Genomic DNA, 15,558 nt, shown 5'->3' with positions numbered 1-15,558 from the left:
GCAACTTCTTAGCAGAGGTAGAGAAGAAAATAAAAGTGTTATAGTTATATAGACACTATAAGGGGCAGAGATTCTATAGTGATGATCCCCAAAGTAATGCCAAGAAATAAATTAATCTCTTAACTCTATCTAGAGCACTGTGCTCAGTGCTGGCCATCATGTCACCGAGACAAGACTGCACTGGGCATGATGCGGCTTGATGTTACCGGATACAGTGATGGTAAGTTATGAGGAAAGACTTGCTGGGAAGAGAGGAGGCTTTAAAATGACTGCAGGTGTTTCAGAGATTTGAGAGAAATGTGTTTGCATGAGGGAAGGGTTCAAAAGCTAAACAGAGTTAAAGGATTAGGAAAGTGTAACAAGGAACTCTGGCAGAACCATTTCTCACAAGGAATGTCTGGGTAGCCATTTAGAACGGAGTGGTTTATAGGACCACCAGACACATAGAGGAGGTCCTCCAAACTCCACCAGACCTCAGATGTACAGCATGGAGAAGACCATTAAATAACAGCTAAGGGCTAGATTGTGCCTTTAGGCACAAACCTGAGCAAGGGATGGTGCATACATTGTACCCCCAACCCTGTTGGGAAGCTCTGGAAAGCACTGTACCTCAGAGATATCCCAGATTCACTATCCCAGATTCGCAATCCCTCTCCTGCTTCCTCCTCACTTTTTCCAATGGGGTGGGGTGGGGTGGTGGTTTGAAACCAAGTGCCCACCCGTTCCCCCATCCCTCCTCTCTCACCTGCTCTAGGTCATTAGTAAGCTGGCACACAGCATTACTGTTTACTCCTGTGGGGCCAGACCAAGGCCTGGTGGCAGAAGCAGGGGGTTAAGGGAGGTTCTTATTCCACCTTCCTCCCTTGTGCAGCCCACATCACTAACTCCTCAACTCAGATAACACCAACTAAATATTTGGTGCTTTTCAATTTTGAGTTGTTCCCTTTGTGCAAACAGCAGCTCTCCCGTTGATAGCAAGCAGAGAGAGATCGCAATGTTATCAATTAAATTACCATTTGTCTGTTAACAGAGATTGGAGGAACTTCTGGGGAAATGCCCCCACAGGTCACCTCACATAAATTACATATTCTGTGTCTACAAGCTGAAAACAATACTAGAGGAAGTAGCTGCCACCATTTTTATCCCATCAGTATAGGATTAAGGCTTTCCAATGCTATGCTAATTAAAATCCTTTAGCAGGAGCTCAGAACCAGGGGGCCAGCCAACAGGATTCCAAAGATGGATGGAAGAAGAGCCAGGCGGGATTGCTCAGTGGTTTACATATCAGCTATGAAATTCCTGGATTCCCTCAAACTACAAATTAAAATCTGGACCAGATCAATTTAATCCTTCCTCATTGCTTGGTATAGTAGAAAAACACCACAAAATACCGCGAGTTTCCTTTGTGTCAAGTTTTCAGATGAGACACAACACGTATCTTCTCTCTTGCAGCAAGGAGAAAGCGGAAGTTGGGGGGAGAGCTTAGGAGAGGCCCTTCCCTCTCAGCAGCCAAGACGACAAGAGACTAGAATCGGACACTGACAAAGGAACCCAGTGACAGCATCAGAGCCACACCTACAAAAAACACTGACAGCATGGGCCAAATCCTCAGCCCCAATAGGACTGTTTTCACACTATTCCAGTGGTTAAAAGCAGTCTTAAACCTGGCCTATGTGACCAACAAGGCACCCTCCTCTAGCATAAGGCAGTGCCCCGGTGGCATAGTGTCAGTGCAGACAAATATGCTGCCACCCTCACAAGCCCCTAGTGTAAGGAACATGCCAGGAGGATGTTAAAGGAAGAACACAGTGCTCTAAGACAACTCATGGACCCTTGGGAGCCACTGCTGGTAAATCTGAACAACCCTGAGACTGCTACAACTTGCACTGGGGGCTGAACCAGCCCCAAGCATTGGGGAAGTGCAAAGGTGGCCATCTGTCTTTCTCCTGACTGGAGTCTACACCAAGCACAAGTCAGCCAGACCTGAGGAGAGGGGTGCACTTGCAAGTATTTGAGTTAGGCTAGTCCCATAAAACCTATTCTTTCCACGGAAAAATACATGGGAATCATTTTTCAATCATTCAGAAATTAGTAATTTTTGTTTTGGGGCCAGGGAGTTCTCAACATAAAAGATGAAGAATCATGCCTGGTCAAGTTAAAAGGAGATAGAGGCATTCAGTAGCTTGTAAAACTGGACCTTATATTTGATGTGTGAAAAGGAAATATTGGGCTAAATTCACCCTGGTTGACTTCACTGAGGGATGAACCTGACAGACTGTATTTCTGCCCAGTAATTATCCCAGAGAAAAAGACCCAACTATTTACATAAGAATGACCATGCTGAGTCAGACTAATGATCCAGGTAGCCCAGTATCCTGTCTCTGTCAGTGGCTAGTGCCAGATGCTTCAGAAGGAATGAACATATCAGGGCTATCATGAATGATCCATCCCGTTGTCCACTCCCAACTTCTAGCAGTTGGAGGTTTTGGGACACCTAGAGAGTGGAGTTGCATCCCTGGCCATCTTGGCTAATAGCCATTGATGGACCCGTCCTCCAAGAACTTAAATTGTTTTTTGAATCCAGTTATACTTTTGGCCTTCACAACATCCCTGGAAATGAGGTTGACTGTGCGTTGTGTGAAGTACTTCCTTTTGTGCATTATAGTCATTTTCTCCACACCATTTATGATTTTATACACTTCTATCATACACCCCCCCCCACCCAAGTCATCTCTTTTCTAAACTGAACAATCCCAGTCTTTTCTCTTTCTCCTGGTATGGAAGCTGTTTCATCCTCTTAATCGTTTTAATTGCCCTTCTCTGCACCTTTTCCATTTAGCTGCATTACATTTCCACAATGACTACATAAGATGTCGAGTCAGGTCCAAAGTCTATACCGGAGTTGAGTGACAGCACCTGCACAATCTGGGCTATATACAGAACCACAGATTATTTCTGTGTTGAAAACTGCCTTAAACATTGTTTAGTCAAGAACTTCCTACAAACACAACTCTTAACAGTAATAAGATAAATTTTAACTTTCAGAAGCAAGAAATGAAATTCATCTAAAAATATTTTAATATAGCAAGTTTGCCTAGAGAACCAGTGCGACATAGAAGAGGACACCCGATGTATAACCAAATTTACTGTTTAGTCTCATGGTAAGCAACAGATGCAAATTTACCATAAAGTTGTTATTTGGTTAGAGTTACTAGTGTAACTAGGACCATGCTGCTTGTAGTCATGGTTTTACAGAATCAATGCTCAAATTGGCTGAGTTAGTTTTACTCTAAGTAAAATTCAAGTTTACAAAGAAACAAAATAATTTAGCATATTATGCTATGCTCCATTTCATGCTCAGCTCACAATGATAAAACCCTAGAAGACAAGATAAACAATACTTCAGCATTAGGTTAATAATGCCAAAACATACAGAAATTTTAATGCCAATTTACAACATAATACAATGCTTTACAAGGAGAGTTCTCATGTCCGCTGGCCAAACGAGAATGCCACATGGTGAAAAGCATTCAAGTACTGTTATAGTGCATATAATATTGTCCACACTAAGAGGAATGTTTTATTTTACCTTCTTATAGAATTATTGTTTCAAAAGTCTGTGTCCTAAGTGTAATGCAACAATAAAGGAGTAAATTAAAATCATTGCCTCAAATATGAGGCCTAAGTCCTACAAGTTATTTACAAACCCTAGATCAGTAAACCCTTTGTAAAAAAACAGAGCAAACTCATAACGGCATGATGAAGCTGAGAGCTTGCACACTTTCGTATGAACTAGAATGGTACTGATGTAGTAAATCAACTAGTTGATGTATATATTCTTAATTCAAGAATATTTGCTGTCACAGTATACGGAGTAATTGTACAACTAAGGACAGTGTCAAAAGGTTTTTGTTTTGAAATCTGATTTTTTTTTTTTTTTTAAACTGCTCTTGATAAAATTTTGGAACTTGGCAAAATTAAAATCAGTAGCCATTCTCTATTAGCATTTGTTACTTTCTCCACTGTGTTCACTCAAGGTAGGATTTACAAAAAACATTCGACATTGGCCTAACTCTGCTCCCAATGATAAAACTCCTATTGACTTCAGTCGAAACAGAGAAACACCAAATGCTGAGTGCTTTTGAAAACCCTATCCTTGATGGTTTGTTTTTGATTAGTGATTCAGAGCAATCTGGATCTCTTGGTAAACTGAGTGCAAGCAAAGAATGTGTGTTTTAATACAGCTAAATGTAAACACGTAGGCCATACTTACATGATGGGAGACTCTAGCCTGAGAAACAGTGATTCTGAAAAAGCTTTGGGGGGTCATGGTGGATAATTAGCTGAACATGAGCTCCCAGTGTGACACTGTGGCCGAAAGAGCTAATGAAACCCTGGAATGCATACATCTCGAGTAGGACTAGAGAGGTTATTTTACCCCTGTATTTGGCACTGCTGTGACCGCTGCTGGAATACTGTGTCCAGCTTTGGTGCCCACAATTCAAGGATATAGATAAATTGGTGGGGGTTCAGAGAAGAGCCACAGGAATGATTAAAGGATTAGAAAATATGCCTTATGATGATATAACTATTTAGCTTAACAAAGGGAAGATCAAGGGGTGACTTGATCATAGTCTGAGTATCTACATGGGGAACAAATATTTAATAATGGGCTCTTTCAGCTAGCAGAGAAAGGTACAACACTATCCAATGGCTGAAAGTTGAAGCTAGACAAATTCAGACTGGAAATAAGGAGTAAATTTTAAACAGTGAAACTAATTAAGCATTGGGACAATTTACCAAGGGTCATGGTGGATTCTCCATCTCTGAATTTTTAAATCAAGATTGGATGTTATTCTAAAAGCTATGCTCTGCGAATTATTTTGGGGAAGTTCTATGGCCTGTCTTATACAGGAGGTCAGACTACATGATCATAATAGTTCCCTCTGGCCTTGGAATCTCTGATTCTCAATTTAAACATGAAGGGAATATAGTCTGTTTACAAAGCAAAGTTGGAAAGAAAAGAACTTGGTCACTGCCACATGAATATTTTGCTTTTTCCTGCAATCTATAGACAACTCATGCAAGCTCAGAGAATTTCTATACGACAGCTGTGTGTGGCAGAACTGTGAATAAACTTCTACCTCAGCTCAGAAAGGTTTCTGATATCACTAAGGTTTTTTTTTTTTTTCTCTTCTTAACTAAAGATAATAAAAGGAATCTGGAATCAAAACTACTTTTTCAAGAACATTTCTCTCCCTATTTAAATTAACTGGATTCGATTACCCATACTGCTGACTGAAACTCATCTCCTAACCATTACGATTACGACCACAGGTCCAGATTTACTGGACCAGCCCACCTGAGCTTGGCACAAGTCTAGAAGAGGGTGTATGCATGCACATATGCATTACATCACCTTGGTATCTCCCTGATCCTGAACAGTGCTGCGTATCTTACACTCTAGCTGTTTGGATGCAGGACCATATCCCTTTTCCCCAGTCACACTCCCTATGCTGGTAGCCTGTCAGAGCCACTCCGGCAGCCCTGCCTGGGTTCTGTCATCCACTGACCAACTAAGGCAGGTTTAAGTCTGCTCAGTGCTGCCAGAGTGGCACATAGCATAATTTAACAGACTGGAGAACCTTGCTCATAATCCAACTCTCAGCTGCGGCAGCTAATGTTCCAAAATAACACACAACACAAAACATGGCATTGCATTCATTTTGGAGTTCACATTGATCTATTGTCATTACTATGGAGGCCAACAAACTCACCAGAAAAGAGAGGGGGCAGAGGGATGTTTCTACAAGAGTTGGTCCCACCATTAATACTAAATAAACACTTGAAAAAACACAAAGTGGGAAGGGGGCCAAATCACTATCAGTGACATTGTCAGGTTAAACTTTTTCTTCCTTTCTAAATTCATATCCTAGTAATGCAGGAGAAACTTGTGACTTTGCAGCGTATTTGTTCACAACGTAACAAGCTTTTCCTTCAGAACACATTTTGCATTTACCAAATATGGTCTGTAAAGTTGCCAAGTGCACAAGCTGAAGGCACAGAGTCAAAAAACATATAAAAAAAAAAAAGAAAATAAGTTAGGAAAAAAACGATGGAAGAAACAAATCCGGAATCAAAAACTCATTGTCAGAATTATAGTTAGAAGGGACCAACTCTTAAAGCTGCTGTCACTTTGTACTGAATAATAAATACTGCAAAGAAACAAATCTTTATTCTTATTATTTAAGTAAAAGCTTCAGAAAATACCTTGACATTTTAAAACTAATACACTGATGTGTTAATTAGTTTAAAGAATGTCCATAATAAAAAACAAGAGTGCAAAAAAGATTCTTCCATTCTAACATTTTTGGAGGAAGCTGCTGATTTTGGCTGCGAATTTTCACTTAGAAATTATCTGTTTTTCAAGGCGCATCCCTCACGGAATCAGAGACTAAGAACTTGCTGAGACCCCGAACCAAAGAGTCATGTCTTTCAAAGTTATCCCAAGTGTAGCAGCAACTGACATTTTATTACATAACGAAGAATGTCCAAACTCCTCTTCCAGGTACAACTTGTGACAGAGCTCCTGAATATCAGCAGACCCCAGCTGAGGCTCTGGATATCATCTGTGCTCCTCCAGTGTCTGTTCTGGCTAGGAATAAAAGCACATCCGGTATGTTCACTATCTGTAGCCTCTGGAGCTTGCACATGCTGATGAGCCGTCTGAAATATACATAAAAGAGAAATGGTTAATCAGAAATCCTCATTAGAACTTACACACTTCTGTAGCGCCCTTCATCCTGACAGATTATAAAGAACTGTGTATACACTGAATCGGATATGCCAGCTCTATAGCCATTTCATCCACCATCCTTCTGCATCGAAGAATGGCAGCACAGAGCAATGCTGCATACCAGTCTAGAGAAGGAAATTAAGAAGGGCATATTCCACTGATATTACTGGAAGAAATTGGGTAGATAGAGTGCAGTCAAAATTCAACAAGAGCTGATGCTACTAACAGTTACCAAAAGATCCAAGGGATCTTTAGTGTCAAGTGATCAGGACCTTGCTTTTAAGTCTCACTGTAAAAGATATGGGACTAGCCTCTCTCCTGTGCCAAAGCTCTACTGAGGTGAGGACACCAAAGACCTAGTTATCAATCCTTGATTCGGCAGGCCAGCTCCAGCCCTGACACAAGTTAGAGCAAGCTGTTGGGCAGCTCTAATTTGTGCCTTTGGGATAGGGTAGCCAGCAAAGAATTGTAGCAGAGTTCCACTTTCCTCCCTCTTTCCCTTCATATATCCCTTATGCATGGGAGGGAATAAGGTGGGAAACTCAGGTACAGGGCCCAGATCTGATAGACTTGTCTGTTGGTCATTTTTTGGCCAAATTATGGCCCCTTTACATGGGCTTAATGGTGCAAAGGGCTATAACTGTGGGAGAATCTGGCCTCCCATCTCCACGGACACCTTGTTGTCTCAGAGGCAACATTGGGGGCCTTGTTAGAGTTGGTCCCATTAGCAGTGGTTACGTGGAAGACAGCAACACATTGGAGTGCAGGTTCTGATCACTCCCAGACCTCAGAGACCCACCCTTTTCTCTGTATTCAAGCAGTCCACATGGAAAGGAATCATTCCTCCCCCTGCTGGAGAGTAACACCTTTATATACTTGGAAAATGATATTGTCTCCACCTGCTGGTTGAGAGACCCATAACCCAACTAGCACAGAAAATCAAAGAGTTTTATTCTTTTTATTTTTTTTAAACTAGACAATGAACAATAGCGGATTCTTACTTACTGTAAGTTAATTCTTCTCCAGCTCTCTTGCGTGACTGGTCACCTCTGGGAAAGAATGGGGAGAAAAGAATGGTCACTGAATCAGACAGAAAACCAGTGTGGAGACCAATGACAGCAAAGTCACCACATTTAATTTATAAAAGAAAAACTCGGACATTTAGCAGAAATTAAACAGTATGCAAATATGCTAATGACAACAACAGTCGAAGTATATGATTAGGGGAAAAACCCACACCAGAATCAATACACCTGATACAATAAAAAGTGAGATCGGACAATTATATAGTTTAGTTACTCTATCCTTTTCTTTAATATTTATTTTAAAAATAATTCTGATGATAAATAAAAAGCTCATCCTCTGGATTTAAATAAAACTATTTAATGTCTGATTTGAGACTAGACTGTAATTGAGTAATTTGTTGTAAAACCAATTCCTTATACCAGTGTTATAAAGCTATTTTAGAAGATCTGAAAGATTTTTAGATTTAGCAGTTGCCGAAATCATCTTATTCTTCTGATCTACTGAGTCCAAATACAATTCTTCTAAAAAGAGGATTTTTAAAAAACAATGTGTGTGAAATCCTGGCTCCACTGAAGTCAACAGCAACACTCTCATTCACTTCAAAAGGGTTAGGATTTTGTCACCCCTTTGACTTTATTGACTAGTATGTGCAGAAAACTCTACTGCTTTGTAGTTTTATTTGAAGTTAGATGGCAATAGCTGACCACTATGAGGCAAGAGAGATGTCTCAGTGTTATTTATTTTCTTTATGCTAGCCAGAATCCGACACTTCTCTGCTAGCAGACAATCCAGATCAGGCGTTCATGTGAGACAACAGGAAGCAGTCAACCACTTTAATAAAATCCATCCTCTTTGAGGCTAAGCCTGCAGTGAGCACTTTGTTTAAGGTCATTAATGCAAGAATCACCATTGAGTGATTAGGTAACTCCCCCACCATCTTCAGTTGCACTAGTGATTTGATTATCACTGCTGAAAACTTTCTAGAGGGGTGCCCTCATGTAATTAGGGCTGCTGAAGATTCTTCAATGCAGTCTCCTTGTGGTTAATTTTAGTGTGAGATGTGGAGCAGTGAAGATGTCAACAATCCACTGCATTTACAGAAAGTCTCATTTAGGAAATAGGAATGTTGTTTTGACTTCATAATTTATATATCAGGCTGCTAAAATTGATGGCTTTTCAATCTATATTTAATAAATGAGTTAATCTGTAATTTTAAGTACTAAACAGCACCGCAGAAGCTTAGTCTAACTGCAGGAAATTATCTCCATCCCCACAGTGCACATTCTTTTGAAACTCAGCTGAATTTTACCAACTCTAGAATTAATTTAGCAGAATAACTGTTTCATCAGCATGAATGTAAATTACATAAGCAAATCACATATACAATTAAATTAGAGAGGAACTAATATGGAACTTTGCAGCTCCAATCACTAATTGAATATAAGCCTATAGTTCTCAATATAAAAGCCTAATACAACTTAATTTTTTTAATTTACTATATAGTTCTGAGCGTGTGTGGTTTCTCATAGTGCATTTGACCAAAGGCTGCTCAAAAGAAGTCTTGAGGATCATCCACCCTTTTTTGTTCTAGGTTCTACCATCCCCCCTTACTGTATGACCTCTTGCTTCTATGCTCCTATGAGGTCACAGACAGAACTGAGAGAGAAAGGACAAGATAGCCTGTTTGCAGGCAGATACCAATACTGCTCTTCAAAGGAACCAGCCATCAATGCCTGGCTCTGTTTAAGCACTGTAGAACACCAAAACTTGGCAGCAGAAGACCCTGGGTATTCCCATCCCAAATAACAACCATTAACAAAAGTAATGTATTGAGACAACGTGAATTGGAACTGGGCTACAATGGTCAGTAACATCAGGAACAGGCAATTATTTATTTTTGTACAAAATAGAAATTGACAAACTATGTTTCAAGGACCCCTGGTGGTTCAAAGCACTTGCTGTGGGGTCCATACAAGACAGCTGGTAGGTTGCTCCCCACAAGGGCTCCTTGATTCTTGAACATACTTCCCCCCACTAGTCTGTTAGCGTATAGACTGGGGAACTTCCCAGTAATATACTACAAAGCCTCTCTCTAGCATTTAGGAAGGAGAGGATTATATGTAGATGGTAAAACTGGAGGCCTTTATTTCTATATCTTTAGACTGGTAATATACTGTTGAGTAATAATAGTATTATTGTCAATCACTTAACTAGAGTGAATTTAAATTACTGCTAAGTCACTCAGAACCAGTGATGGGCTCTTTTAAATGCTAAAAATGGAAAGAAGAAAATTACAATTTTTTTTGTAAATTAACACCAGTGCTTGCCAGCAAAGCAATATCTAAGCATATATAGCATACTCTAATACTGCTCTTTCAAGCATAACAACTAAGTTTATTCCAAATGCCCAATCAAACCAGACCTTTTTTTCATATAGCATATTGATATTTACAGAATAAAATCAGTTACATTATATTAGAGTTATCGTATAAACACCTTCAAAGGCTAAACCCAAATTGTGGGTATTTCCTGTTCAATTGTTGTCCCCCCCCCCACACACACACACGCACAGGTAGCAATTAATAGATAGCAAAGTACTTTTTTTTTTTTTATTTCACAGAAAACATTGGGACAGTTGTACCCAAGAACTATCCAACATCACATATGCAGATAGAAAACGAAGACAAAGATATTAAAGCCCCAGGGCCCCACAAGTCAGTGGAAAAAAACTAGGATTATTTACTAAATGCACCAACATCATCAGTCCTTTACAAACAGGTAAAGGTATTTTCTTGCACCCATGTAAATCCCAGTGTAGGATCAGGGCCATGGAGGTTACAGTCCACACCCAGGCAAAGATTCCAGGAAAAGGAGCAGAATAGGAAAAAAAGCAAAATAATGAGAGAATGTGCTGGTAAGAGCAAAGAGGAGAAGAAAATAAGAGGGGAGGTAGGGTAGAACAGAAAAGACTTGAAAACATGGACAAGAAGTTAGAATTTGATATGGAAGATGAGATGAAGCCAGTGAAGGGATAGGAAGAGGAGAGTGGCATGGTGAGAAAAGGTGAAATTTGCAGCAATTTTTGGGCGGGATTGGAGAGGAGCAAAGTGACTCTTTGGGGGAAAGAGAAAGAAAGACTACTGCAGTCAAGACAGAATATACACTCTAGAATTTTTTTATCAAGTTGTTCTGACAAAATATATAGAGTTTTCTGGGAACGTAGATTTACATGAATAACCAATAGGATAAGAACAAAGGTTGGCTTATCTACATAATTTTTATGTAGGTTTTTAAATAAAGCTCTGTGTTGCAGTGGTAATGTCAGAAATGATGCTGAAATAGCTATATACCAGCACACACGCTTTCACAGTTTTTCCTTCCACTCAAAGTGCTGTCAGCATAGTTTGATGGGAAAGAGTTAAACCCTTTATGATAAAGCTATGAATCATTAATTATTGACCTATGGCATCATGGAAAAAGATCTTTCAAATCAAATTTATTAGCACTTGGAATACTGCCAGTGTTTAAAAAGCTCAGCCCAAAACTTGCTTATGAATGGTCTCTGAGGAAATATAGTTTAACTTCTCAATTAAAAATAGACATATTTCATCATCAGATTTCCAGGTTTAAGTGATTAGATGTAATTGTATCATTTCAAACACGTTTACTGGCAAAAATGAAGCTTTAGAAATCTCAAGTCATCTTGCAGATAAATGCCCTTAAAGTCTTTTCTAAACTTGATATATATATTTTTTTAACCACACATTCTTAATGAGGGTTTTAATGCAGCGAGAACTTTTTCTACTTTTCTTAGCTGAATTGATAAGCACAACAATTCATTCTGGATGCTCATTTTGTGTGGACAATGCTGTCGTCAATATCAATCTCCCCTCTACTTCTCCACTCCCCAAGAACAACCCCATAACTGAGAACAAACCATAATTCAAGAGACCAACAAGCGGGTTCTTTTAATGACGTCAATTTTTCTCAAAAACAACTTAAATAAATTCTGCTCTATCTATAGTCTTTGAAATGGAGTATGTCAAAACTTAAACGGCTTGACTAAATTTCCAAGTATAAACGCCCTCTCATTTTCTTAGGCTATTCAATATATACAAGCAGTATTTAATGAACCACAGTAGAAAACATGTGAGTCTTCAAATTACCACTTAAATACCAAGGCAATGGGCACATAAGAAATACTTAAAATATTACCCGATCCTACTCCCATTAATCTTAACGCCAGGATGCTGCCCATCAATAGAAGCCAATATTAAATACAGAGTGCTGGTTTTGTGTCAAAAGGCAGGCATATGATTATTCTTTAGCATTGGTGCTTTGAACAGTAGAACATTTACTAGTAACATTTCTACTTTAGTAACTGGAACTCACACTTCGGGGATATTTAAAGTAGCTCAGACGTGCTCAGCTACAGATCACAAAGTGATCTGAAGGTCAACAGCAATGTGTTAAGACTGACCTGACCTTTTGTTTTATGTGTATTCTTTATGATTGGAGAGAACAAAGTTCTCTGTCTCCTTGCATACTATCCTGACAGCCAACATACAAGACATGATGTTATTCTAGCTAGGAGATAAAAGAATGAGCTTCTCAGAAATACTGATCATCAACTGAAATATAATATTAACCTAAAAGTGATAACTGAAAGCCTTAAGAAAGACTATCATGTATAAATTCCCATTTCTGTGAGAATATTGTATACCTACTATTGTTATAAGCAGCCGCAAGGATTAGAATAATTGACATTTAGAGAAAAATAAAATTCTCTTTTACTCAGTTTGTTTACTTTGTGCATTTGATAGTACTGTGTGTATAATCAGTTTCAATGCTTTGTTGAGGGTCACTTTCACTTCCTGCCTTGTGCATTAGCTGCTTTACTCTGCAGTGATGCTCCTGTGACTGGATCTGGGCTTGCTAACTTCCTCAGCCTAACTTTGGTGTTTCTGGCTCCTGCAGAGGGAGCCAGGAGTACTGGGTCAGGAGAGGCAGAAGTGGCAGTCATGTGCTGCAGCCTGCCAAGTTCACTGAAAGACAATAGGCCCGTAAGATGTGTGAGCATGGACTGGAGCGGGAGGAAAAGGTGTTTACAGTAGGCCCCAGCACATCTTTTAAAACTAACAAAAATTAAAACAGATGGTGTCCTTTTACTACTTTAGAGAAAAGCAATGTTCAAAGGACAATGCTAAATGGGAATGGACAGTGAAGATGATCACCCACTAATAAATAAATCAAAATACCATGAGGGTATAAAACAAATCAGAAGCATCTCAGTTTTATCTGAAAGTATTTGAAAGATGCTGATCACCTATTACTTCCTATTGCCTTCAATGGAAAAATCAGGCCACATTGGTAGGTGCTTAACTATGGATTTAGGTGCCTAAATACCCAGATTTGAACATTCTGGTTCAAGTCTTTAGAATAATATTTAATATTCTATTGAATATAATATAATTAAATTTTTATAGTTTTTTTTTTTTTAAAGTATATGCATTTTAGTAGTTTCAGCGCTGTCTAGTGCAACTGCCATTGAAGGCTAATAATTACCTGGTAAATCCATTCTGCATAAGCTCTCTTTGAAGTTTCTGGTCTTGAGCAGCATATTCCTGAAGCTCAGATTCCACAGCAGGGGGGAGAATGTTTGGGATGAATTTAGAAAATAAAGCTGGTGCCATCTGAACCCACTCTGTGTGAAAAGGGAAAAATAATAATGATGCAACATGCAGAATAGGAAGAAAAATCTTATGAGCGGTAATTTTCTCTTTAAGAATTAGCAATGATTATTTTGAAGGAGGACTGAAGGTTTTTTAAAAGAGTATATAAATTGTTTAATAGCTTGAATTAAAAGACTAGATATTCTTAAAGTCACACACATTTTTGGCGCAAGAGTCTGTGCTTCTCCATCAAGAGCCAATGGTGCCATAGACACGTACAGCTGTAAATAGTATGAGCCATATACTTTATTGCCCTGTACCTTCTGTAATCCTTTACACCAGAGCATGAGGATATAAAATGCTACTAAGTCAGAATGACAAGGTGGATGAGGTAATGTCTTTTATTGGACCAACTTCTGGTGGTGAAAAAGACAAGCTTTTAAACAACTACACAGCATACTAAGTCCGAATGGTATATGTTGTGAGAGGCTACCGGTGTGGTGCTTCTGCTTTCTCCTGTTGATATCACTCGGCTGCGTGCGTGTGTTCCCTCTGTGTGCTGCCCCAGCTCTGCGCAGATAGCTGACACAGCAGACCCGACGAGAATCCCCAATAACCACAGAGTCTACTAAGATACAAAGGCACCTCGGCCAGGTTTATTGCGATCTCGGACACAATTGCAGTTCCCTGTAGGTTTCTGAGCCTCAATCAGGGCATACTACGAGAAAAGTGCCTCTTGGCAAGGACCCAGCTCAGTGGCGGGACTTTCCACTGCCCCCGTGGCCGGACAAAGACACCACCCCAGGGACACATTCTTATACACCAGTACAAACAAGTTACACATCACTCCTGACGTATTGAGGTGCAACCCCTCTACGTAACAAGGTACAACCCCTCTATGCAGTAAGGGGCCGCCTCGCACCTTGTACCTGTTGGTTCGATCAAAACATCTCTATCCATCATTTTACCCTTTTGCCCCTGTCATTGGGATGGGTCGGTCTGTTCCATGTTATCTGTGGAATGTTCCGGTATGGTATGTCTTGGTACCATGTTTATACTATAACTATGCTAAATGAATATGTATTTCTGCAACATCAGCCCTTTCCTTGCCAACTTCTGTGAGCAGGGCCTGCCTTTTGCTCACAGCTTAACTTTGCTTTCTATGCTAGCAAAGCCTTGACCATTACTTTAGTTTTGGTTCAGGCCTCCTACTGGGCCTTCACTAGGCCTTTACTTACTACATTGCCTTCACTTACTACATTCCCCCACTTTTTGTCTTTTTAAGGGGAGGATGTTTACCCATCGTCCCGGAAAAGCATAATGCATGGACTGAAGATAACCCAGTGGGCTAAACACTGAGGTGGTTACCTTATTTTTACCATCCATACACTCATGCCCCATCCGTCTGTCCAGTCTGCACATTCCCTCGTACGACTGGCAGACAGCTTCTATTATCCAATTAGTTTTTCAATCCCATATGGTGGGCCTGGGAATGTTAGGCCCGGGACCACACATATGTGGGGTTTAGCAGTCTCTCGGATACCTATCAAGGGCTTTGCGGGGACATACAAACTATGCCCGGAACATGACTTATCTTAACTTATTTATTACTAAATGGGAATATATATCTGGATATATATATTTAATTACTATACCTTAACTCCTTACTCTATAAAACAACTTATCTATAAATACATAAAAACATATATGGATACATGTATTTAGTTACTGTGCCTTAACTCCTTACTCTGTGAAATGACTATTTGGGTGTACAATTGCAGTATTGATTGCCATTTCCATTCCCTTATTCACTCGACCTTGTAACTTGGCGCGTCTTGTTTGACGGATCATATAGCAACACATTCCTATTAAAACCATCACAGTTAGGGCCTGGATTCCCATGAGGATGATGCTTAGAGTACGAACTACGGGGTGTAAAGTTACATCCTCGGGGATTGCCCACCAGGGTGTTTCCACTTCCTGTTGAACCTCGTCCACTTCACGCATTTGCTGTTGTATTAGGTGTGCTATTGGTATTAGGGACTCTTTTGTCCTGGTTACTAA

General features: G+C 39.7%; 1 protein-coding gene across 1 annotated transcript in view; it reads right to left on the bottom strand.

The window, feature by feature from the left end:
• Window positions 1-4,640: 4,640 nt before the first annotated feature.
• CACUL1 (CDK2 associated cullin domain 1) overlaps window positions 4,641-15,558 on the bottom strand; it is a 74,466-nt gene continuing 63,548 nt past the window's right edge. The window contains exons 7-9 of the mRNA XM_034777115.1: window positions 13,388-13,526; window positions 7,802-7,845; window positions 4,641-6,726 (exon numbers count right to left, since the gene is read on the bottom strand). Of these exons, the coding sequence (XP_034633006.1) occupies window positions 6,686-6,726; window positions 7,802-7,845; window positions 13,388-13,526 (224 nt within the window). The 3' untranslated portion in view covers window positions 4,641-6,685. The remainder of the gene's footprint in view (window positions 6,727-7,801; window positions 7,846-13,387; window positions 13,527-15,558) is intronic.

Source organism: Trachemys scripta, chromosome 7, assembly GCF_013100865.1.
Source record: "Trachemys scripta elegans isolate TJP31775 chromosome 7, CAS_Tse_1.0, whole genome shotgun sequence".
Taxonomy (NCBI): Eukaryota; Metazoa; Chordata; order Testudines; family Emydidae; genus Trachemys; species Trachemys scripta.
Note: the sequence above shows the minus strand (reverse complement) of the source record. Positions and strands in the feature narration are given on the sequence as shown.